This window comes from Physeter macrocephalus, chromosome 16 (genome assembly GCF_002837175.3).
Source record: "Physeter macrocephalus isolate SW-GA chromosome 16, ASM283717v5, whole genome shotgun sequence".
NCBI lineage: Eukaryota > Metazoa > Chordata > Mammalia > Artiodactyla > Physeteridae > Physeter > Physeter macrocephalus.
The window spans coordinates 12,474,842-12,501,680 of NC_041229.1; the positions used below are offsets into that span (position 1 = coordinate 12,474,842).

Here is a 26,839-nt window from a genome sequence, read left to right on the forward strand (position 1 = left end):
CAAAATAAAAGGTATCATCTTTGAAATCACTTTTGCTAGGCTACTCTAAAGAAAATTGATAATACAGGAAGCCTCTTACGTATCTACCATGTAGTCAGAAAATGACAGGGAATGGCAAAAGGACTCAACTGGAAATAAATAAAAGGTTGAGGAAACTAAAAAGTTGAGGAAGAGGAGAGATTCTAGATGGGGTCAGATGGGCGAGACCAGAAGCCCAGTGATGACAATGAAGGCAAAGAATGCATACAGAAGGGAATGGGGGAGAAGGAGAAGTAGAAGGTAAGAAGTAGAAAAACACAAAAACTTGAAAGTAGAATCTTTCCAAGCAACAAGATCTAAGATGTAGTCATACAGATCCTAGGATAAATCACGTGAAACTGCAAATATTGAACTATTTTTGACTAAAAAACCAGACTGGTCCATTTCAAAAATAATAAATTGGACCTTTTTTAAATAATAAAATTTGGGGGATTACATATTAATTCCATTTTACATTCTACCTTTTGCCTTGAGTGCCTGAGACAATGTAGGGCTCCTAAGAAAATTATGGAAAACAAAAAATTACTTTCCTATTAAAGTGTCCTGGGTGTTCTCTGGAACACAATTTAGAAACTGCTGCTGTAATTTACATTAAAAGATAAGAGACTAAATAAATAACCTTCTTTGGTTGAACCCTCTCATTTGAATTTTATACTTTCTAGTTGTGTTTGGATTCTAACTTCACAGAAATCATAGTTACCCAAAATTATGTGCAGTAACAAATACAATGAACCAAGAGTCATAAGACCTGGATTTTAAACCTCGTCACAAATATGTATTAGCTGGGAAATACTGGGCTAGTCAATGAATGTCTCTGAATCTAAGTTTTTTCTCATCTGTAAAACAGGAATAACATCTGTCTTGTGTTGCTGTGTGTATTAAATATAATGCCTATAAAGCACCTAGAATTATACTTAATAAATGGAAGCTTATTGTTACTAAATAAGGAAACAACTGTAAAAGTGTAGTAAGTGAGACTGTAAATTACTCTAGTATCATACAGACAAAATATATGAAAGTGACAATGATTTGACTTGTTAGATGTGACAAGATTGAAGTGAATCATACTGTTTGTATGATAATAACCTGCTCATTTTTAAATATGGAAAATAAGCATGGGCAAATATTTCTATAATAAATAGATTACTTACGGGCTGTGAATTTGTCATCTACCTCCTCATTATTTTTTCCAATGTGACTTTTAACTTCATCAACCCGCAAAGATAACAACATTCTCCAGACGAGTCATATCGATAACAAACTTTGCAAGCTGGATAAGCAAAGATTTCCTTATTGCTAACAGTGTGAGGAAGCAATGCTAGCTAAAATGAGATATGGTAAATATTTATGCAAAATTAACAGAACTTTACCCCACAGGGAGGCTGCAAGCATGGGAAAAAGCAGCTTCCCAGAACTCAGCATAGCGGATGTCTGTAGATCTCCCTAAGGGCTATAAAGTCTCCACATCCATAAGAATGCTTCAAAGGGCATTGCCTTTTTGCATGCAGCCTCTTTGTAAGTCTGAAACCTAGTAAAATTCTCAAATTAGAATTCTCTAGCCTTTCTCTACCTAGAAACAGTACTTGTTAAATAATGATTTGGTTTGTGGGCTTCTTTTTTAAACCAACTATCTGCCTATCTCTGTTCAGATTCTCTACGGTTACTAAGAAAATGCAAGAAAACAATTCATAGCTAAAAAGAGTTAAGTTAAAAAACAACACACTGAAATATCTCTTAAGCAAGTTTTCCAATGTTAATGGCATAAACAGTGGCTAGACTAAAACGATTCATGCCACGGAATTGTCAGTAACAACAATAAAAAAATCATTTACAAAGAAGAAATGAAGATTAAAAGTAACAATGTATTATGGCACAGAAGATGCATCTAGAGCTAGAATAAAAGGGATACTATTTAAGTGGCAGAAAATATAAACTAAATGACAAAGAAGAGAAGATCACTACTATAACAAGAAATCTTTAGAAAGAAAATATAGTCTCCACTACCACTTAACCAAACATAGATATTTGCTAAGAAAAAACTTAAACCCAATTTGCTTATATCATTTGTTTCACAAAGGCCCAATCACTTACTATTAAAATCATTCATCTGCTGCCTCTTCTTACTCTTATGTACGCAGTATAACAATTTTTTGACTCACTTCTGTTTTGTATGCCTATAATTTAAAAATAAATAAATAAATAAAACTTGTATTAGATGGGCCTTAAACTTCTTTTATTTATTTATTTGTTTGTTTGTTTGTTTGACTGCGTTGGGTCTTCGTTGCTGCGCGTGGGCTCTCTCTAGTTGCGGCGAGCGAGGGCTACTCTTCGTCGCGGTACGTGGGCTTCTCATTGCAGTGGCTTCTCTTGTTGCGGAGCCTGGGCTCTAGGCATGTGAGCTTCAGTAGTTGTGGAACACGGACTCAGTAGTTGTGGCTCGTGGGCTCTAGAGCACAGGCTCAGTAGTTGTAGCGCACGGGCTTAGTTGCTCAGCGGCATGTGGGATCTTCCAGGACCAGGGCTCAAACCCGTGTCCCCTTCATTGGCAGGTGGATTCTTAACCACTGCGCCACCAGAAAAGTCCCTTCAACTTCTTAAAAGAACTTTGGAATAGTTATAATGGAAAATGATTTACAAGCAACACATATTCAGCTTCAAAAAAGCCCAATGTTTACAGATGTATGTATATATTTTCAAAAACTGAGTAAGAAACCGAACTACAATGTAGCCATTTTTTAGAGGAAATGAGACAAAATCCCTCTGGAAAAGGGAATAATAGGTGATTAAGAGTAAAAAGAATAAAACATAGTTATGAAATTATAATGTAAAGACAACACTTTAATGGCTTTGTTGAAGACAAAATCCACTTTCTGGGTTTCATCCAACTGATTTAAAAGATCCACTGACTGATCCAGATGAGCCAATCATAGTATAAGCAAACCTGAGACCAGTAGGCCAGAAGAAAGTAGGCATTGGAATCATAATCCCAATTCTTCTGTTTAGAAACAATGTGACCGCAAATTCTTCTGTTTAGAAACTATGTGACCTTGAGCAAGGTAGTGAAGGTCTCAGAACATCATTTTTCTCTGTTTTAAAATAGAAACAACAATATTTAACTTACATAGCTGAGAAAAATTTAAAAAGACGATGCACAGAGAGTACCTAGGACAGTGTTCAGCATTTAGTATGTACTCAATAAATATAAAATCCTTTACCACATCCCAAATTTCCTTATAAAACTAAATTTCATCTCATTTTAAATGTTCATTTTTCACCTAGTTTCACCTTGCCACCTTTCTAATGTGTAAACTATTAGAGCAACAAGTCATCATGACTTAAGCAGTCTTCCTAATAATCAAACTACTGTAGTTTCCAGAATCTTCCACTGATCAACTCATCGCCATATTTATCACTGGATGACAAAGTATAGGCTTAATGGGTTGCTACTACCTTCAAAGAGGTAGCTAATGAGTTGAGAGGTTCTCCTTCAAGTAGTGACTAAAGCAATGCCTAATCAATAAAATGTGATTTCTTCTATGCAAAAGCAATGGACATCTAAAAGCTTCTTAAATTTCAACCTATTCTATGCCCTTTTCATCTTAGTTCAGATAACTCACCAAAATACAATTAAATTGAAAAATAGAAACGAAACATAAAAAGATAGTATATGATAAAAAGTAACATTAATTTTTTATTTAAAAAATAAGATAAATTTAACTATTAATTATGATTTCATACCACTACTTCCCCAAAATACACATGACTTCTCACCTTAACCTTCAACACTGATCAATGAATATCACTCTTACAGGTAAATTTCTTAATTCTTAAATGTAAATCAGCAGGTAACAAGAACACAAAATAACTTTGCCAACACAGTGACCTACACAGAGTAGCCATTCAATATTTAACTGAACAAATGAATAAACAAATGAACTGATGTTGTCAAGACAGAACTGGACAAATTCTGAGTGATCAAAAGCAGATTTAAAAGTTGACTGTCCTAATAAGAACCTGCTGTATAAAAAAATAAATAAAATAAAATTCAAAAACAAACAAACAAAAAGAGGTTGATTGTCAATCCTAAAAAGTCTTACTGATTCTGTAACTAGAGATGTTATTTTTTCACAGTCTGATTTGAAATAACTGTCTCTTTAGTCTATTCCTCACTTCCAAATGCACCTTAATTCTAAGAACAGCCTATAATTTGAAATATAAGAGAAAGGGAATATTATCACAGCAAGGAAAAAACACTGTCACAGCAGTAGCAGCAGCAAATACATATGAATTAAAAATCATTTTAAATGTATAGATCAAAGTTGTAGGAAAACCTAACTAATTTCTGAGGTTTAAACAATAAGAGCTATTATAACTTACTGACCTCTTTAATGTACTTAAATACATTCTTGTTTAATCTTCATGATGACGCTAAAGGTAAGTGATATTATTCCAATTTTTACAGATGAGAAAACTAAACTGTCGTTCAGAGATGTAAATTTGCCTAAGGTCTTCAAGCAGCCTGTAAGCAGAACAAGTCTGATATACCAAAACCCAGGCTCTTTGCTCTACATTATCCTCATTCATTTCCCTTTTACGACTCCTCTCTTACAAAGGCTAAAAAATTAAAATTAAAATATATATAATTAAGAGCTAAAATATCTTTTCCTTTAAAAGCTACTTTTAATCTCTAACAAAGAGAAAATCTCAAAAAGAATTCTGCCAGGGAAGTCAAAATTAATATAATTACTAATATTTATCAATAGATATATTTTACTTAATTCTTTTTTTGGAAACAAATTATACCTTGTATCCTGTTATGCAATAATTGCATGATAAGAACCTTCTCTTTTTTTTTTTTTTTTTTTTTTTTTTTTACTATTCACATCCATTTACTAACACACCCAATTTACTTTTAAACACTGTCTCAAGAATTCGGATCATGTAGGGCTTCTGGATAAATACACAAGAAACACAAGTAAACACAAATACATAAGTTACAAGAAACCACAAACCGTTCGCCAAATTACGCAATTAACAAATGCAACTAAAATGCAACCAAAGTGCAAGTATATTATTCTGACAAAGGTACTAACAAACTATTATCTCTGAAAATGAATGTTTTTCAATCATGATACAACAGAAAAATAATATGAACAAAAGGCAAGTCAAAGAGTTATTCTCCATGGGAAAAAAACTGCTTATTATTATTTTAATTAAAAATAGACTGTATTGCCCCAAAGCCAGCATCAACCAATGCCAAGAAAAAATAAAATTTAAATAAAATTTTAAGTGCAAGTCAATGATAGCCAATTTTCTACTTCAGTCACTGCATGGATTCTGAAATGAGATTAACAATACAACTTAATTAAAGAAAACTAAAACTACGTGGATACCTAGAAAGACCACTTTAATCTAAGTATTTCTATGTACAGTGAAAGAGCCAGTTAAGAAAACATAATTAGGTAACACTATACTAAAATAAACTATTTTCATCATGTTATATACAATAATTTATTCACTAGCCTGCATAAATCCTCTTTGATCACCTCACTGTCACCTGCCAATCTACAAACTGAAGAAGGGATTATATCTGTTTAATTTGATTCCCACTGTTACATAACACCCCCTCTGCAAAGAATGTCCTGTGAAACTTATGATTCTAGATCCATAATGTCCATTACTCCCATAACCATAGAAATGATAAGTAAACTTACTGTATTACACTATATGCTAGTAAAATCTATGAAGTCTTGAGTCAAAATGGAGGCTTTAAAAAGGCCCTCAGATGAACTAACCTAAGCAGTTGAAAGTGACTTTAATTATTTCTAAACTAAAATTAGACAGAGTCACTTCCATACTTTTATATCATCCTAGGGATCTCCTTAAAGATTTGATAGAACCTTTCTCTGCACAGCAAACAGCAGAGGTGAATACAGAATTTTTATAAATGATTCTGATGTTCGTCTCCAGAGTAAATAACATCACTGACTGGGAGCTCCCAGAAGACTTAGAGCCATTAAGGGCTGGGATTCCTTTCAATTGGCGTCATTCCAACAGAGGCTCAGTGAGAAATGGAACCTCCTGCAAATCAAATCTGTTGCAATGTTATTTTTTCCAGAGGTTAATTACCTGCTTATGCTACACACACACACACACACACACACACACACACACACACGAGAAAAGGAGGAATTGGAAAAACAGATGACATTCTGCTGTAGGCCTCCTCCAGAAATACTCAAAATGAAATCAAAACAACTTTCTGGCTGTCAAATTCTAGACATACTTCATGAACATCCTTTCCTACTTGACACCTGTCAGTCCACAGTACCATTACCTCCAACTAAATAGTAAGAATTTACTAAAAGAAGTTACACTTTCATATTTTATCTTTCAGAGATACTCAGTGAAATATTTATGAGTGAAATTATGATATCCAGCAACTGCTTCAAAATAATCCAGTGGAGAAGCAGGGAAAGGAAACAGATGAACCGAGATTGTCCATACACCGAAAGTTATTGATGCTAATGATGAGAACATGGAGGTTGATCATACTATTCTCTGTACTTTTGTATATGTTTGAAATATTCCATAAAAAAAAACCTTTCACATTTAACAAGCATTTATTGATCACCTCCAGACTATATTATCGCTCCTAATTATTCACTTTCCCGTTTCCTTCCTTAAGAGGATTATACAGCCTCACCCATTATCATTTGACTTGCAATGCCACCTGTGGGAGGAGTATACATCTGTAGCCCACTGACAATGAGTGTGACCATATGACTGCTTTGGCCAAGGACATGTAAGTGATGTAATGTACACCTTGACTGAGTAGAAGTTTTAAAAGCCATTGTATGTTTGCATGAGCAGTTTTCCTGCTCTTTTCCTCTGCCACAGTAATGAAATATTTGGTTCCAAAAATGCTTCAACCAATCCACAGCTGACAAGACGCAATGTAAGCAAGAAGTAAACCAGTAAGCCATGGATATTTGAAGGTGTTGCTATGGTAGCACAACCTAGCAAAAGCTGATAGATACACCTACTACAGGCTAGGTACCAGGAATATTAAAATATTATAAGAATGTTTAGGAAAGTAGACACACAAAAAAATGAACTATAGTTATCTTTGAGGGGAGAGTCTGAGAACCAGAGGGTGTATACGAATAGGGCTAAGATCAGAGGGAGACTTTATATAGTATTATATCATATTATCTATCACTTGAATTTTCATGCGTGTGTACGTGTGTGTGTGTGTGTGTGTGTGAGACCTGAATAACGTCATCTGGATAGCTGGATAATTAGGGCGATTTTTTTTTCTTCCTTATGCTTTTTAGCATTAAAAAGGAATAAAAATATAATAAAGCAGATAGTAATTGATTAAAAATGAGTAAGAACTATCCTCCTACCCTTAAGGAACTCGAAAATTAGTTGCAATTTAGCTTTAAAGAAAACTTCTTCCCATAAAACATTCATTGTTAATTCTTTAAAGTGGCAGAGGCTAACTGTGAAAACAACATTTTTAAAAATCAGGAGTATAACACATGCAATTCTATCAGTCTGCTCATCCTAAGGTTTCAGCAAAGCAAATACAGGGTTTTGTATATGGGTGGTGCAGCTACCGATCTCAAAGGAAATTCTCTCAATTACATTATTTTAGTATGCTAATTAAGCTGGTGAAGAAGCTCGCTCTAGGTGTTAAGTTTTGTGAATAAGCCTTAACCATAGACAAGCCTTAACTATAGACAAGGTATCTACTCCACTAAGTTAACCCATGTAGGATAAAATTATTTTAAAAAGCATTAGAAGAAAAAAGAAAAGGAAAAAATTCTAACCATGACTCTTGTGGTGATTAAACAACACTTGAATGGTTACAGAAGTCTCAAGGCCAATAAACTAATGCTTTACTACATGACTATGTTTTTACTTAAATTTGAGCAATAACCTGCAAATATGATTAGGGACATGTCTGCACTTTTCATCTTAAGATCTCAAAGCACTTTACAAACATTAATTTAACCCTCATATCGCCTGAGAGTTAAGTATTATACAGCATTATAACCATCTATCCTGCCACTACAAAATATTTAAATACCCCTTCAGCAGTACTTGCCCTGAGGAGGTCTTGCTCAAACAGCCAATAAGACAGGAAATAAGTGCATGTGCCACCAACAATCTCTGAAAAGATCAGACCCTTACCCACAAGAACCACTTCCCCTGAGTAAACCACAGAGACTGTACAGGACAACCACAACAGATCAGCTTGTGTCTGGAACACAGGCAGAGTTTTCCATCTAAAATCTATGGAAGGATATGTCTAAGCACCTTCACAAGATATCTTATATGTATTTAAGTATATAAGTATATTTGGGGGACTTGTTACTCTTCTGGACAAGACATAGCCACCTTCTGCCTTGTATGATCAATTTCACATATAATTTATTCAGACGCTGAGAAGTCTCCAGTTTTTCAACAACAGAATAATCTACATTTTCGGAATCCAGGGAAGACCGGCAAAATCCTCCTTAAGCTCGAGTGTGTGAACCTAAGATCAGCATTTAAATGTAATATTTAACCAAAACTGTAGTCTCAGAGCAATATCTTTAAATGCCTACAATAGGCATCAAAATACAAAGCAGTGTGACAAGTGGCTAAGAGTAAACATTAACTAAACCAGATTTTCTTACATATTTCCAATTTCTTCACGAATTGTTACTCACAGTCCCACGACAAGAAATCTACTTTTTCACTGCCATTAGATTTGCTTCTCTCTCAACACTGGGAAGCCACCCAGACCTATCATGTGACTGTGATCTCAAAAACCAGGATTCAGCACTTGAATTAGTAAGAGATCCTGTTTTGGTATGAATCTAAACTGTCAGCTGCATTGGTGCATGTTAATTTAGTACGGAAAATTTAGTATATTTCTACTTTTTACTGAAGGTCAGTAATGCATTCTTATGCAATTTAGGCAAGGCCTCTGACCTTTGGCACCATGATGTATTACCTCTGCAAAATCAAAAAGCTGAAAATTATTCTTGGTACTAGCTTCATAGGTTTGTCTTGGAGTTAGAAACTCTCTTATAAACTTCTTTCTTATATGGCTATCTTGGTACTCTAGATATCCTAAGTAGAGAAAGTAAAAAAAAAAAAAAAAATGCCCTAAATCTGGCCTGTTGCCAAAATTCTAAAGTTTGAGGAAACAAAATCACTAGCAAAACACAAAAGAACAAAGACATCTATTTAAATAATTTTAAACTAAGTATCAACGATAAAGGTCTACTAATACAACATTCAAAAGCTCTATAATCTTACATATATACATCTTATAATAATTTAAGTACCCACTTTTTCCTGTTGTTACTTATCATTAATAACAATTCTTGTAAATACAGTAAGAAAGTAAAACATTATTTCAACATTAATAACAGTATATCTTACTCGAAAAATAGTGCTAAGCATTGAAAGTCTATTTCTTTTCACCAGTATGTGGAAATAACAAGAAAAAATAAAGTAAAACAACACATGCACAATGGAAAAAATGACACACAATTTAAGATAAGACTGAAAAACCACGGCAAAAAAAAAAAGGAATAACAACTTACAGATGTATCTCACCATATGGTAACAGACATTTTACTTTAAAGTTACAATCACATCTCTTCATTTACTTCTAGCTTCAGAAATGTTTCATCTTCATTTCTGATTAATTTTCAACCAAGGATGGCTTATTATTTGCTACACTTTTGACACATAATTGATAACACTGGTAACATTAGGGGCACTCATATTGGAAAGAATCACTTCGTAAACAAGGCTTTTATAACATGAGTAATTGCTTAATCAGTCGATTTGCTAATTATGCTGTTTATATAAACCTGTTTGTTTGTTTTTTGATGGTGACATCTCCAGCATCCATTCTAAAAACTATCTAAAATAAAACTGAGTTAAAATGATCTTGAGAATCTCTTTACTCATAATTTTGGGCTATGCCTGGAGAAAACTGAAGACCCCTGTATTACAGTAAAACTAAACTGGAACTTGCTGTTCTAGCATATGGGTAAACATAAAATATAGAATATCATACTTTGTAGTAGGACAGCGCCGAAAGAAAAAAATCATTTTGCACTAGAAGAGCAGTTGGAGAAAAGTTAACAGAATATTAAGAGGACAGGTTGATTTTTAGACACGAATCAACAGAACATACAACTTGGCTAAGCAAAGAATAAGGGTGGGGGAAGGAAAGGGTGGTGGATAACTGTCTGAACCATTCACAGTCACATAAACATAAAATGGGAGGAGATCATTATTTAGCCTGGTACAGCAAGTATATACAAGTAACAGGACAACTTAAAAGGAAAGTCTGTGCTAAAGATCAGGAAAAACTTCCTGACTACAAGATCTATCAGATTGTTGTTCAGTCTCCTGAGGAAGTGACGAGAGCATTATCCTCTAGAGATACTTAAAATTAGAATGGATAAGGTACTAGAAAGCATCCTGTAAGAGAAAAATCCAACTCTGATTTAGTCAGCTTGGAAAGTTACAAGAGAAGAAGGACAGAAGAAAATACACATAGAAAGACAATAACTTAAAGTGAAAAGTGGGGGACTTGAGAGCTAGAAAATCTAGGTCATATCTTGGGTCTCTCCTTTCCAGTTTTATAATCTTGACCTAAATGCTATGAGTTGCCTAAAGCGTAAGTGATGATCTGCCTCACGCTGAGTTGAAGAACTACACTACTATTGGATATCATTACATACACCAGGGTATTTCACACAAAAGGAAACAAAATATTTATAATTTTGCTGATTTTAAAACCTCAGTTCAAATACCACTATTTTGAAGACCCTTAATTATTAAAAGGAAAAGGAGCATGTCTTCAAATGAAGCTTTAAAACATCATCCAAACCAAGTTTTAATGGTTGAGACTTAATGAAGTTAAGCTCCCTGTTTGTAAAAATGTGGCACGGTCAATTTCTAGGCGATAAGCAATTATATGATAAAAAACATTTCTAGTAACTTTGTTAGACAACCATGATGTAAAAGCGCTTCTCCAATTACCTCTGGAAAACCATTAATATATTCTGCTGCTTCTATAACCCGTATCAGTTTGGTAGGCAATTCATACCCATTTCTAGACAGCTTTCAGAAGAGGCAATCACATTTTGTTTACTCAAAGATTTTCCAACTGTATTCCCTAGAATCACAATGTTCCACAGAAAAATATGTAAAATCCACCATTTATAGGTTTCATCAATGTATGCCTCAAATATCATTTCCTAAATTGAAATTTTAAAAAAATCGTACATGTTAACTCAATGTTATATGCTACATTTTAACAACTGGAAGCCACTAATGTGTTAAGTGGTATTACCAGGTTAACATATTTCTGTAATGAGTCAAATAAAGCTTCTCTTGTCACCTCACCGAATACATATGAACATCTTATAAATGTGCCATTTATCTGTAAGACTATAGCTCCGTACTTTTAAAAAAATTTACTTCGGACTGTACATGTTGACTCATGTAAAAGTGTACAAGTGAATGTACTACTGCATACCTGTATGAATCAGGATTTTAAACTGAACAACTAAAAGAAAAGACAACATAAAATTGAATACAAAGCTAGCACTGTGATCCTGGTCCCCACTTTCAATTTGGTATTTATCAAATGACTGATTTTGTAAGTGAATGCGACCAATAATCTCACCTTGCAGATGACTCAAGCAGCCTTGAAAATAGCACACATACAGAATTTTTTTTGTTTTGTTTTTTAACCAAAAGCATTCTTATATGGCAGTGTTGGCAGAAAAAGTATCATGAATGAAAACGCTAATTACTGGGTAAACGCATATAAAGCCACAGGCTTCCAGACTCACTTTTAAAAACTTGCTTCAAAAAAAAAACCAAAAAACACAAAGAACAAAAAATTTGCTTCAGTTAAACAAGCTTAAAGCTGACTGTACAGTGCTAAAAAAAAAAAAGGCAATATATTTAAAACCTTTGTTTATCTATAAATCAAAAACAACAAAATCCACAAGTCCTAGACAAGACATAAGTTCATTTACTTCAACAAAGACCTTTATAACAAAATCCCACCTGTATTGTCCCTGAAAACTCACTGTTCTAGAAGATAGCCTGAAATAATTTACTCAGTCCGTTGAAAAAGCATTCTCTCCTCGTATCCCTCAGAAGAAATTCCAATTGCCACACGACCCCTAAACTCTCAGGGAGACACAAGCATCTAGGAGGATTAGAAACAATTAGGATATATTTTAGGACTGAATGCAGCAATCAGTGTAAACTGAACAGCAGCAATCAGATATTTCTACCACTTTTGAAGCACTGGTTCTAAAAATTGAAAATATAGTCTCCAGGTCTCAAAGAAGTTACAAAGCAAGGCACTGGATGGTATTCAAAAGCTGCTTAGATTTTTTTTTTTTAAACAGTTCAGATACACTACATAAAAACAGTAGCTACCATGAACACATAGTTTGAGTTTTAAATTGATAACTATGCCTTTAAAAGGGGGGCTGGAGAGCCTGAGGAATAGAGGATGAAGAGGAAAAAAATGGTAGTAAACAAATGTGTTAATTTAACTGCAAAATAATAATAGGATATAACAGAGTTCTGAGTCTCCAAAGTGACCAATCAGAGCCTAAACATAGCTGAATTCCATCCCAGCCCCAGCACGTCCCTAACACAAGAATAAAACCCTTCTTATCTTGTTCAGCCATGTGTCGCCTGCCACAAACTGCAAAACAGAACAACGCCCAAAACCAGCTAGTCTGATTTCAACTGAGGACAGACAGACTCTGTAGTCAGAAGCACCACAATGAAAGAACTCTAACTCACACAGCTGGCCTGGTGGGTCAGCACACTCTACAAAACAAAGCCATACCACATACAGTACTTCAAACTTGAAAGGACCTTTAAAAAGGCACTGTTGATTTGCCAATAGCTCTAGAATCAGCAAACTATACCTACAGGGCACTGGAGTCAGACAATGAGAAAAGAGGATGAGGTAGGTAAGGCTGAGAAGCTAGGAACTATTCTATACTCATAACTTTATTAAGGCATCCTGGCACAGAAATAACGCTAAACCAGTACTTCCAGATTTCACCCCAACCTATGTTCAAATCAGGGACAACTACTCTCCTAAGAGCCAATGGATGCTTGATATTTACAGAATAAGATATGTTAAAAGAAAAAGCAATGGTCACATAAGAATAAATCTTGTGGGGGGGGGGGGAACTAGTAGTAAATTCCAAAGAAACACAAATCTATACTGTCTCAGCAATGCACATTAAATTAGGTGGCTTTTAAAGTCTTTCTTCTTTTAAAGAATATGTGAAATCAGGCAGCACCTGAACTTATCCAAGAATATTAATACCCAAACCAATTTGCAGATTCATCTTATACTTAGAATATTCATCTCGTAATCCTTTGTGCCTAGCACAGTGCATGGCAAAAAACAGGCATTAATTAATTTCATGCTTATTGTACATTTTTATCTCATCTAAGTTATAAAAAGAATACAAATCCCAAGATTTTATTTCCAAGATAATGGAAAGGGGAAAAAAAATCTCTGAGAAGCAAAGAAGAAGAAACGTCATTACTTGGGGGCTTTTAGGTGATTTTCATGCGGAATGAGCTAGTGACCCTAAGTTCTGTTTCTACAAAATTAAACACCCCTACTATTGCAATGAAAACCACCAACACCACATTAGTTCCTAATGAGACTTGTCTGCAGGGTCAACAGAGAAGGCAAGAATTGAATGAACAAGGAAAACAATTACCCACACACCCAAGAAAGTGATTTCTCAGAGGCAAAAAACACCCTGAAAGGAAAAGGAATGGGAATAACTAGAAGAAATCAAGATAAGCATTGTTGCTACTCGTGTTAAATGTACTCTCAGAGAAGCTGAAAATTAAACACAGTAAAAAAATACACAAACAAAGAATAAATAGTTTAAATATTTAATGGAATCTTTTAGGTGAACATTCACGTGATACTGAAAAGCATCAACAGGAACAGGAAATTCTGTTTCTGGAGTAGCTGTTATGGTATGACAATGGAATTTGGCCCTTTTAAAATCAACAAATGAGTCTTACAATTGGGTGAAACTCTCTTATTAGGAAATTCAACTACTTTCTGCTGGAGTACTATTGTTGTACTTCTCATCAAAGTGCTTTCTTTGGCCCCTTACTTCAGTTATTTGATCTTTTTTTTTTTTAATGATGTAATAGTTTGAAGGTTGACCAAAAAAAAAAAGGCTGACTGAAACTTCGGACCTGGATACAATGCCATAATTAAACTGAGAAATAAAATGTAGTAAAGGAATATGCTTTTATCACTTAACCTAATATTCCAAAGAATAACTCTTAAGAGGAAGGGAACTCCACTGAAACCACAAATGGTTTAGCTCAATTCACCAACCACCACCAAGCAACACAGTTAAGTACTATAAAGGACTCACCCAACTCAACAAATCCACCTGCCAGTTTCTACTACATAATTCGCTTAGGCTTTACACCCCTTAAATGCAAATGTTTCTGGAATATGAAATCCTAAAAATGCAATAATTAAGATCAAGCCCCATGATGTTCCCGAGCCCTTTTTCAGTTCCTTGATACTGTTCCCACCAGGAACCTGTGATTTACTAGTACTTCCAACATCCTGGAAAACTATTAGATAATAAACACTGTGCAAGTCAATACTTCAAGGACATCAAATTCATAAATCATGCGGCAGTCTCAGAGTGAAGTTCACAAACATAAAGTCCTAAAATGCAACAGGCTCTAGAGAACTACAGGACAGGAGTAAAACTGATGATGCACCAATACCCCAGCCGACATCGGGCACTGACCTTCACCCAAAATGACCTTCCTCTCTCTGGTTCCAAGATCAGTACAGAATCCTAATGCACACTAAGGGCAGAAAAACAAAGTCGTGGCTTTACCTACCCCTCCTCCGAGAATCTGGAGAACAGTTTCTCTCCAGAAAAAAACAAAACAAAACTACGTTTCCAAATTCAATCAACCGGGTAACTTGGCAGCAACCCCAGACTAATTGCAAAGCTCGGAAATAACCCTCTGTCCGCTGCCTGTCAACTTCACTCGGCAAAGGCAATCAGCAATCACTGACCCTCCTGCTAGGTCGGGCCCCATCCAAGGAGGCTAAGCGCAGGGGGAGCTTCATACCAACCTGTCGGTGATAGTAGACTGTGTGCCACTCATTGGGGCCCTTGGCGAGAGGTCCTCCTTTTATCCAACTTGCATTTTACAGTAACACCTCCACCCCACCCCCAGCGCTCCGGGATCAGGCCCGACTCCGTAGGGGACACAAGAGTCCAACTCAAAACTCCATTCAGTCATCTAGAACGTCCGACTGGAAGTGGTCAAGGAAAGGGGATGTGGGTGGGAGCGAGGCAAGTTATCTCCCAAATCAAGCCGAGCAAGTCCGCCAGCAGGCGAGTTCTAGAGCTAGGGAGCGATCCTCCTCGGCAAGGCACCGGAGAAAACTTTGTCACGGAGGGAAGTCGGAGAGCCTCGGGGAAGGCGGCCCGGGAGTTCCTCCGGGGCCGGGGTGGGATCGGCTCGGGGCTGGATGTCGGCTCCTCCTCGCGGCCTTGGGGGCCTGAAAGTCCCCGCGCCGGGCCGGGCCCGCTGGGCTCCGCTGTCTATCTGGGGCTGCCGGCCGCTCTTGGCCGCAGCCTCGGCCGCGTCTCGGGCCGCCCCGCGCCAGGCGCGCGCGGCTCCATGGCCCCGGACCGGGGGACACCGCTCGTTCTCCTCGCCGCCTCCACCAGGCTCCAGGCGCCGGGACAAGCGCGGGTGCCGGGCAAAGGGGGTCCCGCAGCCGGAGGTGACAGGAACCTGGTCTCTCAGCGCCGCGAGCTGCTACCCATCCCTCGGAGGCCCGGGCTCTTCCGCGGTCTGCACAGGCGGCGGCGGCGGCTCCTCCCCGACGCGCCGGTAGGCGGCGGTTCCCGCGAGGGGCGGGAGGTTCCCGTCCGACCCGGCCTGGAAGCACCAGCGCCGGAGGCCGGCGGTGACTCGGAGCGCTCGGCCGGCTCGCCGGGTCCTGGGGCCCTCGCGGGAGCGCGCGCGGCGGGCAGAGGAGGCCACCAGCGGTGGGGGCCTCGCGACAATCGCAGGCGCGCGCACGGGTTCCGGTTCCGGTTCTGACTTCCCGGCCCCGGCCGCATCCAGCGCGAGCTCTCTCTTCCCCTCCCCCGTCGACTTTTTTGGCCTCCTCCCCTCTGACTTCGGGAAGCCGCCTCACCCGGGATCCCTCCGCGGCGCGCCGGGCCGCCCCCGCCGCCCGCGCGACCCGAGCTCGCTGTCCCGCGTACCGCCCTCCGCTCGCCGATCGCGGGACTCGCCGCCCCCGCGCGGACGCCTCCGCCGCAGGCTTGTTGGAGGGAGCGAAAAAGTAGTTCTGCGGGGCGGAGGGAGGTGGGTTCCGTCTGGCTCTGGGAGTTCCACTCGCCAACCCACCGTTGTCCCCAGGTCCCCGGGAATGCCGGAGATCTGTACTTTGGGGTCTAGTTTGCACCAACTCGGCTTTCGCCTGAGACCGCCCAAAGAGCACGCCCCCAATACCGAGGAGTTGTGGATAAGAGGCTTTTTGGAAATTACCCACCCCCTTGTCCTCGAAACTTGTATTCTTTAAGGGAGCATACTTGTTTTCCGATAACACGCACCGACTGCTTTTGGCCGATGGAAGCAAACTCAGATCCGGGTGGCCTGACCCCACGCCTCTCTTGTGAAACAAACCCCAGCAAAGAGAGGTTTTGGCCTTGGCCGCTCACCTGGGGCACCTGCTGGCCGCATCCCGGGGCAGGGGCCGCCGCGCACCAGTCTTGGCTGCACGCAGAGGGTTGGAGGATGGAGGTGTATAGGGCTGGGGAATTGGAGCCAGGATTTCTTCGTATAATGTTGCTTTTAGGCTGCTTCTGCCTTGGCAAAATGATGTGTATCATTTGCCAAATTGAGCAAGCATGGTGCTTTCCACAAAGACTTAACAAGCTTGTTGTGGAAAGAAATGGGAGCAGAAAATAAAATATATTTATCCAGTAAATAGCATTACAGTTCTTTTTGAAGAGTTCCCAAATAATATTTTTTTTCCTGCTGGGTAGATAAATTTAGATAACCGTCCAGTTTTATGATTGCATAATTCAGGATTACAGCGATTCAAGTACCATGTATAATGTATTTCTTCAATTCCGCCTGCAAACATCTGAAGTGGCTGTCTCTTTATCCAACTATTTTCAGACTTTTGAGTTCAAACCTGTATTGATGGGTAAGGGTCTTTAGCCTCTTTGTGGAAATCAAGTGGCAAAGCAAATATAACAAACAGTGGACGTGGAGAGGGGAAACCATTACTTCTTAACAATGCTGTTTCTAAAAGTCAATCTGCAACAGTGCATAGAAGGATCATTATCCCTGAATAGATGCATGAGCTAAGGCTGACGTTAGAACGGGTAAAAAAAAGAAAAAGATAAACAGAGGCCAAAGATGACTCTTTATTGCTTGATTTTTTTTTTTTTTTAAGTTCAGCGCACAGCCAGCTAATTTTGTAATGTTTATTTTGGGAAAGAATAGAAGCAGATTAGGGTTCCAAGCCACTTCCCTAATGATCCGACCAGGACACATTGCCACCTGCTGGTGTACCCTAGCATGATAATTCTATCCTGAAAACTCATAATTGCACATTTTCTATATGTAACTGGAAAGAGCTCCATCTATAAAAAATGACCAAAATGCAAACCTAATCCCCAAACGTTTCTCTTTCTTAGACATACTAAATATCTTTTTGGCCCTATTCTAATAATTTTATAGTGTGGGTATCAAATTAATTGGATCCAATGACTCATCAAATCATGCATTTTAAAAATGAGTTCCCCTCTTCTCTTCAAGAATGCCTCACTACACGAGCTTCAGGAATAAAACAAACTGGGAAAGTTTCCTAATTCACCTTCTCTTCCTTGCATACAAAACCTCTTGGCAGGCTGCTTTCAAGATCTTTCCAAACTTAAACAGACCCAAAGTTCTAGCTGTGAGCAAAGAGGGCATTTGCTGTGGGAAAGCTTCAGAAGATGGTAAGCAAAGGATTTAATTAAGTCAGTGGTTATTCACTCCAGAGCTATTTTTTTTAATGATGAAAATGTCTATATTCAGGCCCAAAGCTCTTATGGTAAAAAATGTCCCTGAAAGCCTCTTTACAGCCTTTGATAGCTCTAGACTGTTTTAAGTCTGTGTATAGAATACCTTCAGAAGAGTCACACCAATTTAAGCAGAACAAACGCCCCAGGGACATTAGTCCTTTACCTAGAAAAATGACACTGGTGACACCATCCACTGTGCATGCTCTTTGAGAACGTTTTCCAATGGGGGGTAATTCTAAACTACATCCTCATGCCTTCATCCATTCTTTCAACCTGCTTATTGAACACCTACTATGTGTCTAACACTGTTCCAGGCATGGGAAGCAGAGTCTGAGGACAGCCGAAGGGCCTGTCTCTGCGGACCCAACTGGACATCATCATTCTCAAGGCAACTGCTCAAACAGGTGGCAAAATAAGAAATTAAGTTCTTCCTCCTTCTTCTGGCAAACTGTTTTCTGTATGTAGATTGTTGCCTCAAAAAGTAAGCAGTATTAGGAATGGTGGATGATAAGAACAGCTACAAAGTATTTTACCGATAAGTATAAATATGGGTCAACATTTCTGCAGGCCAAAAGCCTTTTTTTTTTTAAGCTTCTGGCAGAACCAGAACAAAGACATAAAGCCAGACTCTGGGTTGATAAAAAGTTGTTTATTTTTGTAAAATTTAGTACAAATCTCACTGAAATATAAATCCTTCTTAAGCAGTGTTAATGACTATTACATAGTAATCTAAGTGCAAATGAGTACTTCATGTGTCCAACCATACCACATGTTAATTAGCCCTTCATGTACGTCTCATGTACAGACTCAGCATCTTAACTGCTGAGTCACCTTCATTTCACATTTTTCTCTCAGCGAGTTTCCTTCAGAGTTATCAGCTACAACAGCAAGAAAAGCTGAAATGAGGGATTCTCCTTCCCTTATCACTAGGTAGGTTTCTCGAAATTCAAGAAACCTAAGTACATTCCCCTGAAAGAGCAAGGTCTGCAATCCCTTCACTTCTGAGGTGGAAGGAGAAAAGAATGGTACCAGATTAAGTCTACTCATTTGTCTGGTATGGGACAGCTTGCACTGTGCCAAAACTCAAGAGACGGCTTTTTCCTTTTCTTTTTTTTTTTCTTTTGTGCCAAGCCACTCTTTTTTATTCTAACTAGGCTTTTGCTAAAATCAGCATTCCCCAGCATCCTACTTGGACCACAATGTTGTTGGAAAGAAGCTAACCAGCATTTCAGGGATACTGATCATAGAAAAAAAGAGATGGAGATGCTACTGTCAGATTATTCTCATGTCCAGCAAATCTCCTTAACCAGAAGACAGTCATTTTAAAAGACACACGGTTAACAGGCCTTTAAAGCTGCTTTTCCCAGAGCAATGATGACCTCATGCAGTTCCAACCACTTGGTCATGCCTGGACAACGACGTCCATCTTCAAGACCACTCATTAGGCTAGGATTACCATCGAATGGGCTGATACTTCCTACTCACGTCCAGCCTTGACTTCAACATTCCCATACCCTTTGCTCATCAGCTGAGCTACTCGCTCACCACTGGTCTCAACACCACAATCAAATGAATAAATAAACAACAAACAAACAAATAAATAAAACTTCCCTTTTTTCCCATAAAAGCCCTATATTAAAGACCTGCATTAATAAAACGCCACCTAATGTCTCTGTGAAACTCACAGCAGGGTATTTCCTTAATTGACAATGGGGTTTCAACTGAAGCAGAGCAAACAAGTGACCTGCCCAAATGATCTGGCAGGTGACTAGCCAAATTAGTTCAAAGAAACGAAGAATTCTCGATCCCTAAGCCCTTCTTCTACACTTACGTTCTTGCTTTTCCTAGCTGAGAGACTATGGATTAAGAAATATTTTTTCCTTCCAACACGGGCCTTGTCGTAATATATTATCCAGAGAGAGTGGCACTTTTTCCAGAGAAAAAGTAGTAACAGGATGAACAGGTAATGTATCTGAAATGGAAAAAAAATAGCCTCATCACCCTGAGGCCAGGACATTTGGTCTTTGGTTCTGGTTTGCAGTATGTATAGCAGAGCTGAAACCTGAACTGGCATCTCAAGCCCAGTGGAATCCACATGGTAAATCCCTATGGAATTCAGTCACAGCCTCTCATGCCTCGGAGATTAATGCACAAAAGCCCTGAGAACTGGCGGAGTTTTCCTGGTAGGGCAGAACCCATACAACAGGACCCGGTAAATCTGCCCACACCTCATTCATCTCTCATCCAAAGCTCTAGCTCTACGGTTTTTGTGCAGAAAAGAGTTAATATAGTAGGCCTGGAAAGGGCTGTTTGCAAGGTTGGCCCTTGGCTGACATCTGAAGACTTAGATTTCATTGGGAAGGTTCCCACATGAACTGGTGAGACTGGCTCACTGGCTCTAAACTGTTTGTACAAACAATGTGGTTCATGGTGAAAACCTCCTTTCCTTCTGGGAGTCAGGAAAAGGCTGCCTACATGACCAGCCCCCCATTAAAACCTTGGGTACTTAGTCTCTAACAAGCTTCCTTCTAGACATTTCACACATACTGTGAATAAATCGTTGCTAGGGGAATTAAGCACATCCTGCATGATCCTACTGGGAGAGGGCTCTGGAAGCTTGGGCCTGGTTTCCCCTGTACTCTGCTCCAGGTGCCTTTTCCCTTGGCTGATCTTTTGTTGTATCCTTTTGCTGTAATAGATCAAAGCTCTAAGGACAGCTACGTGCTGAGTCCTGTGAGTCCTCTTAGCGAAGCACCAAGCCTGAGGGTGATCTTGGGACCCCCAAGTACAGGGAGTCCTTTATGGTATATACCAAGTATATGGTATAGGGAGGCTCAGTAAGTAGCCCCCCACCAACGTCACGGTTTCACCCACATCCTTCTCTCATCCTTCCGTCCCCCCATTCAATTTCCTGATCCAATGTTCAGAATGCCAAAGGCATGTATCTTCCTGAAAGTTCCTCACTTTGTAGTAAATGAGGTGCATTTCTTTAAACTGCTACACAGAAAGTAGGAATAAATATTTGTTGAAGGAGTCACTTCTCAAAGGAATAAGGAAGAAACAGCACTAATGCTTTCTGAGTTCCTTTCTAGGCTGTCTGATCATCAAGCCTCCCAGGGACAAAGGAGCCAGGGTCAGCACAACTTAAAAGGAATGCAGCATGCTCACCTCACAGTTCTGACTTACAACTACTGCTGGGAATCTCACTTTCTACAACTGCACAGCTGCAGAAGTTACTGTTTTAATACTGGGATGTGTTCTGCTCCAAGACTGACCAAACGGATGGATAAATTTAGCCCTTTTTTTGAAACCTAAGCTTGTCATAAGCAGGATTCTGCAACAGCCATATCTCCAACCTGGTTCCCGTGGCTGACTTAACCCAATCCATTGTCTGGAGCAAGCCTTGGCTAGTGCGTCTTGAGATGTCCATTGTGTTTTAGCTGCCACTCCTCACTCCGCCTGCTTCTCCAGGTGTGGTACTTCTTGCTGCTTTTCCTCCATGCAAAACGCCAGATGCTAAACATGAAACACCAAGACACAGCATACATCGCAACTCCCCCGACCTTCACAAACCACCTGGGCTTGGGTGAGACCATTTCACAGAAGAGGAGGTGAGCTCCTATGCCAATCCTCACTCCAGTGAACAGAGCTGCAAAGAGGAAATCCACCACGTCTCCAGTGAAACTATGGTAATGGCCTGTTTCACGAAGAAACCAGCGCATCTGTAGCAAGGGATTGGTAATCTCGCTTCCAAAGAGGACTGCATTGACCTCTGTGCCTGACTCTCCAAGCACCAGGGCCATGATGATGCCCAAGATACTCAGTGTGTGGTGAGCCAGCATCAGGGCCCCCTCAGACTGGAAGTAGATGCACCAGCCCAAGTCGAAGATGAAGTAGCCCAAGGTGAGACACAGAACGTGCACTTGGAGAGGTGTATTGGGTGATCCTGAAATAAACCAAGACAGAAGCAAATTGAGCGGCTGGGAATTGTGCTACCTTACACAGAGATGTGTTGTTCTTTCTCAAACTTTTCTGAATCACTGAAAACAAAAACAATTGCAGGCACATGCTTTTTAAAGGCAACCAAAAAAAAAAAAAAAAAAAAAACCAAAACACTAAAATCTAAAACTTTGGTCTTTATCAAACCAATGTTACAGGGCCCAGGAAATGCTGTTCTGATGCACCAGATCTCAGTGAGTGATTTAAGCACCAGCAATTATCTCAGCATCCTCTCTGTGTAGCAGCATAAAATCCAGTTATTTTGTTCTTTCAATTAAAATCCTACACAGTCTCTTTCTTGTCTTCTTTTTTTTAACCAGCTAACGCTCTGTTTCTAGACTCTTTTAGTTATTCTCTCCCACTAGCAGCAGATGCTAACTATTATATATAGAATGGACAAACAACAAGGTCCTACTGTATAGCACTGGGAACTATATTCAATATCCTGTAATAAACCATAATGGAAAAGTTATTCTGTCCCAAATGTCAGATTAACTTCTTAGCTTAATGGGTTAGATTATTGGACACTGGTGGCCTTAACTCGTCTTGAAAGTGGACTCTGGAGAGAACCCCAAAAGTTAGTGTGTTCCCATGTCCAAGATCATAGGGTGCAAGGACCTGACATGTTTGAATCCATTAAGAACCTTCATATAAAATATAAAGCTTAACAGTTGCTTCCTATCAGTTTGACAGTTTGGGGGGAAATTCAGAAGCTCAATATGGGAATCTAAAGAAATTATAAAAAGAAAGACTCTAAGGAATTTTTAAAAAATCATATTCTAGGGGACTTATGGACTGAATTATGTCCCTCCGAAATTCTTATGTTGAAGCCCTAAACTCCAGTACCTCAAAATGTGACTATATTTGGAAATAGGGCCTTTGAAGAGGTAATTAAGTTAAAAAAGGGATGTTAGGGTAGTGTTCTTATAAAACAAGGACATTAGGACTAGGACGTAGACAGGCACAAAGGAAAGACCATGTGAAGACACGGCAAGAAGGCAGCTCTGCACGCAAAGGAGCAAAGCCTCAGCAGAAATCAAACCCGCCAACACCTTGATCTTGGACTTCTAGCCTCCAGAATTGTGAGAAAATCAATCTCTGTTGTTTAAGCTACCCAGTCTGTAGTATTTTGTTATAACAGCCCCAGCAAACTAATTCAAGGGGATATAGGTTTTGTATTCTAAGGAAGTAACACTTGTATCAGTACATCTAGCAGCTTAAAAATTAATATAGCTGCCCCCAAATAATGAGGCATTGGTTAAATAAAAGATAGTAAATGCACACAACACAATATCATATAACAACTGAAAAGGATAAGGAAGATCTATATACATAGACATGGAAAGATGATGTCCTCTGAATATACAATCAAGTAAAAATTGCAGGTTACCAAAAAGTATGTATAATGCAGTCCATTAGTGTCTGTTTGGGGCTGGTGGTAGATGTTGATATTAGCTTTATGATTTACACATTTTGATCGATTAGATTGTAAAAAGCAATTAAGATTTGTTTTAAAAATAGAGAGTTATGAAAAGCAGAAACAATAGGTGACACATACAATATCAGCATTAACAACGAAGATGAATGGAGACTCCCAAAGCACATTATAACAGTAATTATTCTTCAATATTCTTCAGTATTATACAAATTCTGTGGAAAAGTCCCATCCTTCTAAGACTACCCCCAAACCAGAAATTCCTAAGGGAAAACTCTCTAATGTCTCCCACCTACCTGGGTGGGTAAAAGGCCAAGGGCCATCAATGAAGCCAATATAAGCTGAGAGACCTATCGAGAGGACTCCGTGGGTGAACGTAACCAGCCGGCAGCTCCACTCATAGCTTCGGTGATTATTCAGGCGACAGAAAGAAATGTAGAGCGAGAGCCAGCCCCCCAGGCTGCACAGCGCCTGCAGACACAGAGCTAAGGCCATCCTACGATGAAAAGACCAAAACCAGAAAAACAAAGGATGCACCCTAAGAAAACAGCATTGGGTCATTTTGTGTATACGTCTTCATTTCTACTCTAAGACAGTACGAAAATATTGCCTTCCCGGAAACACTTTTTCCTTATCTACAGAGCCAAGAATCTTCTACTGAAGCGTGGCTGTATTTCTGATTGCGTGTTCCTTAGAGATAACTGGTCAAAACTGTAAACCGAAAAGCAGGAACTGCATTCTGAGTTAGCAGATGGTCTAATATGGTATATGTTGTTATGATGAGTAAATGTCAATAACCTCCCAGTGGGCTTCCCTGGTGGCGCAGTGGTTGAGAATCCGCCTGCTGATGCAGGGGACACGGGTTCATGCCCCAGTCCGGGAAGATCCCACATGCCACGGAGCGGCTGGGCCCATGAGCCATGGTTACTGAGCCTGTGCATCTGAAGCCTGTGCTCCGCAACGGGAGAGGCCACAACAGTGAGAGGCCCGCGTACCGCAAAAAAAAAAAAAACCTCCCAGTGATGACTGACCTTGGACTACAATACACAAGTAATTTAATATGTGTATTAGATAATGTGTTCATATTTCAAAAATCTCAATAAGAAGCCCTCATGGAAAAAAACCTCCACCACTTGTGGTCTTTGCTAGAAGTCATATGACACGTCAGTTTAATGTGGTTTTAAGCTGATACTAAACTCAGCTGAAGTCTGGGTTTGGATCATGGGTTTATCAGTCAAAATCAAAACTTGAGGTAAACCTAAAGACAGAACTAAACAAAGACCTAAATAGTTTGGAAGGGAAAAAAAATAAACTCCTAGTTCTATTCAGTTCTGAAATCCAACTCGAAGATTGACCAAGGGGGAAGCAGGATTTTGAGGTACAAGTGGGGAGTTTTTGTTAAGATATAAAAATATCTTAAAGACAATTATTTAGTTAAAAATGAAACAAAGTCAGAAAGCCACTGACTGAAATTTTTACTGGTGATAAATGTTTCAGGACAAGAATGAGTGTAATGGAGTCAATATAGCCAGATAGGACTAAAACCTGAAAATAACCAAGATGTCCTTATTAATATTCATTAGCTCCTCTATTGAAAGTACAAATAAAAAAGTAAAAAACATTTCAGATATCTATCTCATCTCAGCAGGAATTTTCTGCATGGCTACACTTATTGCTTAACCCTATTCTGACAAGTGAAATAGTATCTGTGGACCAACACACTTCAATACACAAGCCACTCCCAAGAATGCTATCCAGAGAGGGCTTTATGAAGAAGGTCAAGTGCTGTACAGCTTTCATCTGAAATCAGATTAGAAAACAGCAGTTGTCAGTCATTGACCTGAGTTCCAGTTCTGTCTCTGCCCCTAAATAGCCATAAGAGTGTGAGCAATCACTTTCACCTCTTGAGCCTCAGTTTAAAGAAAAAAAAAGAGCGAGAGAAGAAAGGAAAGAAAAAAAGGATTGAAAATAACTATGATCCGGCCCAGTTCTGACAAGGAGTCCTGAGATAATTTCGTAAAACATCCAGGCCAATTTTCAGAGAAAGGGCCAGAAGTACAAAGGACCCAGAGTGAAAAGAACTGTCCTCTCTCACTTCCTTTTAAAGGCCAGGGTCACCGGCCAGTAATGCGGATCAGCTCATTTGGATATGCCGATTAGTATTTTTAGAGTCCTCTCCCTGAATCCTAATTCCCTGGCAGAAAAGAGGACACGGTAGCCCATTTACAAACAAATAAAAGAATAGACATTTATAAATGGCAGATACAACTCTGTGACCTTGGGAAAGTCACTCCATCTCCGCGTTTCGGCTTTTCACTCTTGGGTGAAAGAATGACAGGGTATTTAGATGGCAGGTGGCCGTTCCAGCTCAGAATTCCAAGGCTCCCGTCCTTGCTCCTCCCGGCCCAGGGCCAGATTCGGGAGGAGGAGCGCTGGGCGGGCCCACCGGGCTCTGGGCCTCGGAGCAGGCGTGGCTGGAGCGAGTAGCAATCTCGGCGCCTGGCAGGCACCGCGAGCGCATCTACCCCGGACGCGCCTACCTTCACTGTGGTCACGCCCGGCTTGGGCACACCTGAGCCGGACCGCTATGCCAGCATCCCACCCGGCGCCCGCGCCGGCGCCCGCAGGCAGGAAGAAGCCCCCTCCCCTCAGAGGCCAGGCCAGGCCATCTGCCCGCTTCCTTCCCCCGCAGCGGACCGCGCAGGCCGGGCCATCCACGTCCGGAGCCCAGCCCGGCCGCGGGAGCCGGGCGGTCCCCGCCGCGCAGTTACCTGGCCGAGCGCCCCGGGAAGCCTCGGCAACCTCGGCCCCGGCGCTCAGGGCCCGGATCCCGGGAGCAGGAAGCAGCGGAAAGAGGGAGAGAGGACGAGGCTCTGACGGCTGCAGAGGAGGAGCCGGTGGTCTGGGGGCACCTGCTGGCTGGGAGGACGGAGCGCACAGCCAGAGCTGGACCAGAGACTGTTCAGAAAGCGGGAGGGAGGGTCCTCCTTCTTCGCGCAGGCCTGAGGGGGCGGGGCGCTGGTGGTGAGGGGTGATGATGACCTAGTAGTGACGTGAGACCTGCAGGCTCTTGCCCTTGCTTATGTGTTTGTTTGTTGTCTGTTTGTTAGAATAAATATCCATCCCCTCCCCCCACGATGGGACAGCCCATCCCATAACCAGTTGTAGAGCACCTACTAAGTGCTTGCACCCC

At 40.1% G+C, this 26,839-nt stretch overlaps 2 protein-coding genes across 9 annotated transcripts in view; both read right to left on the minus strand.

The window, feature by feature from the left end:
* Nucleotides 1–15,776, minus strand: part of ARHGEF12 (Rho guanine nucleotide exchange factor 12) — a 150,039-nt gene extending 134,263 nt beyond the window's left edge. For all 3 annotated transcript variants that reach the window (XM_007121708.4, XM_007121707.4, XM_007121706.4), the window contains exon 1: nucleotides 15,248–15,776. Coding sequence is in view for 2 of the 3 variants with exons in the window: in XM_007121707.4 (XP_007121769.1) it covers nucleotides 15,248–15,279 (32 nt within the window). In the remaining variant the exon portion in view is untranslated. The remainder of the gene's footprint in view (nucleotides 1–15,247) is intronic.
* Nucleotides 15,777–18,846: 3,070 nt separating this feature from the next.
* TLCD5 (TLC domain containing 5) lies at nucleotides 18,847–26,473 on the minus strand. Of its 6 annotated transcripts, none has more exons than XR_003683736.2 (3): nucleotides 23,943–24,259; nucleotides 21,381–22,158; nucleotides 18,847–20,184 (listed from the first exon to the last, which is right to left on the minus strand). XR_003683736.2 is itself a non-coding variant. In XM_028501589.1 (3 exons), the coding sequence occupies exons 2-3, from the start codon at nucleotides 24,139–24,141 to the stop codon at nucleotides 21,620–21,622; spliced, it is 738 nt and encodes a 245-aa protein (XP_028357390.1). In that variant the 5' UTR covers nucleotide 24,142; nucleotides 26,418–26,466; the 3' UTR covers nucleotides 18,847–21,619. The 6 variants fall into 6 exon arrangements, 5 of the variants coding, with proteins under 5 accessions (XP_028357390.1, XP_028357391.1, XP_007121765.1 ...); XM_028501589.1 differs by adding an exon at nucleotides 26,418–26,466 and having other exon boundaries at nucleotides 18,847–22,158; nucleotides 23,943–24,142; XM_028501590.1 differs by adding an exon at nucleotides 26,187–26,282 and having other exon boundaries at nucleotides 18,847–22,158; nucleotides 23,943–24,142.
* Between the last annotated feature and the right edge of the window lie 366 nt (nucleotides 26,474–26,839).

Excerpts from the sequence above, each read along its gene's own strand:
- TLCD5 (XM_007121705.2), bottom strand. The coding sequence starts at position 24,207 with ATGACCCAATGCTGTTTTCTTAGGGTGCATCCTTTGTTTTTCTGGTTT. Across the intron at positions 22,159-23,942 it reads TTGGCCTTTTACCCACCCAG|GATCACCCAATACACCTCTC; the intron begins GTAGGTGGGAGA and ends GGTTTATTTCAG.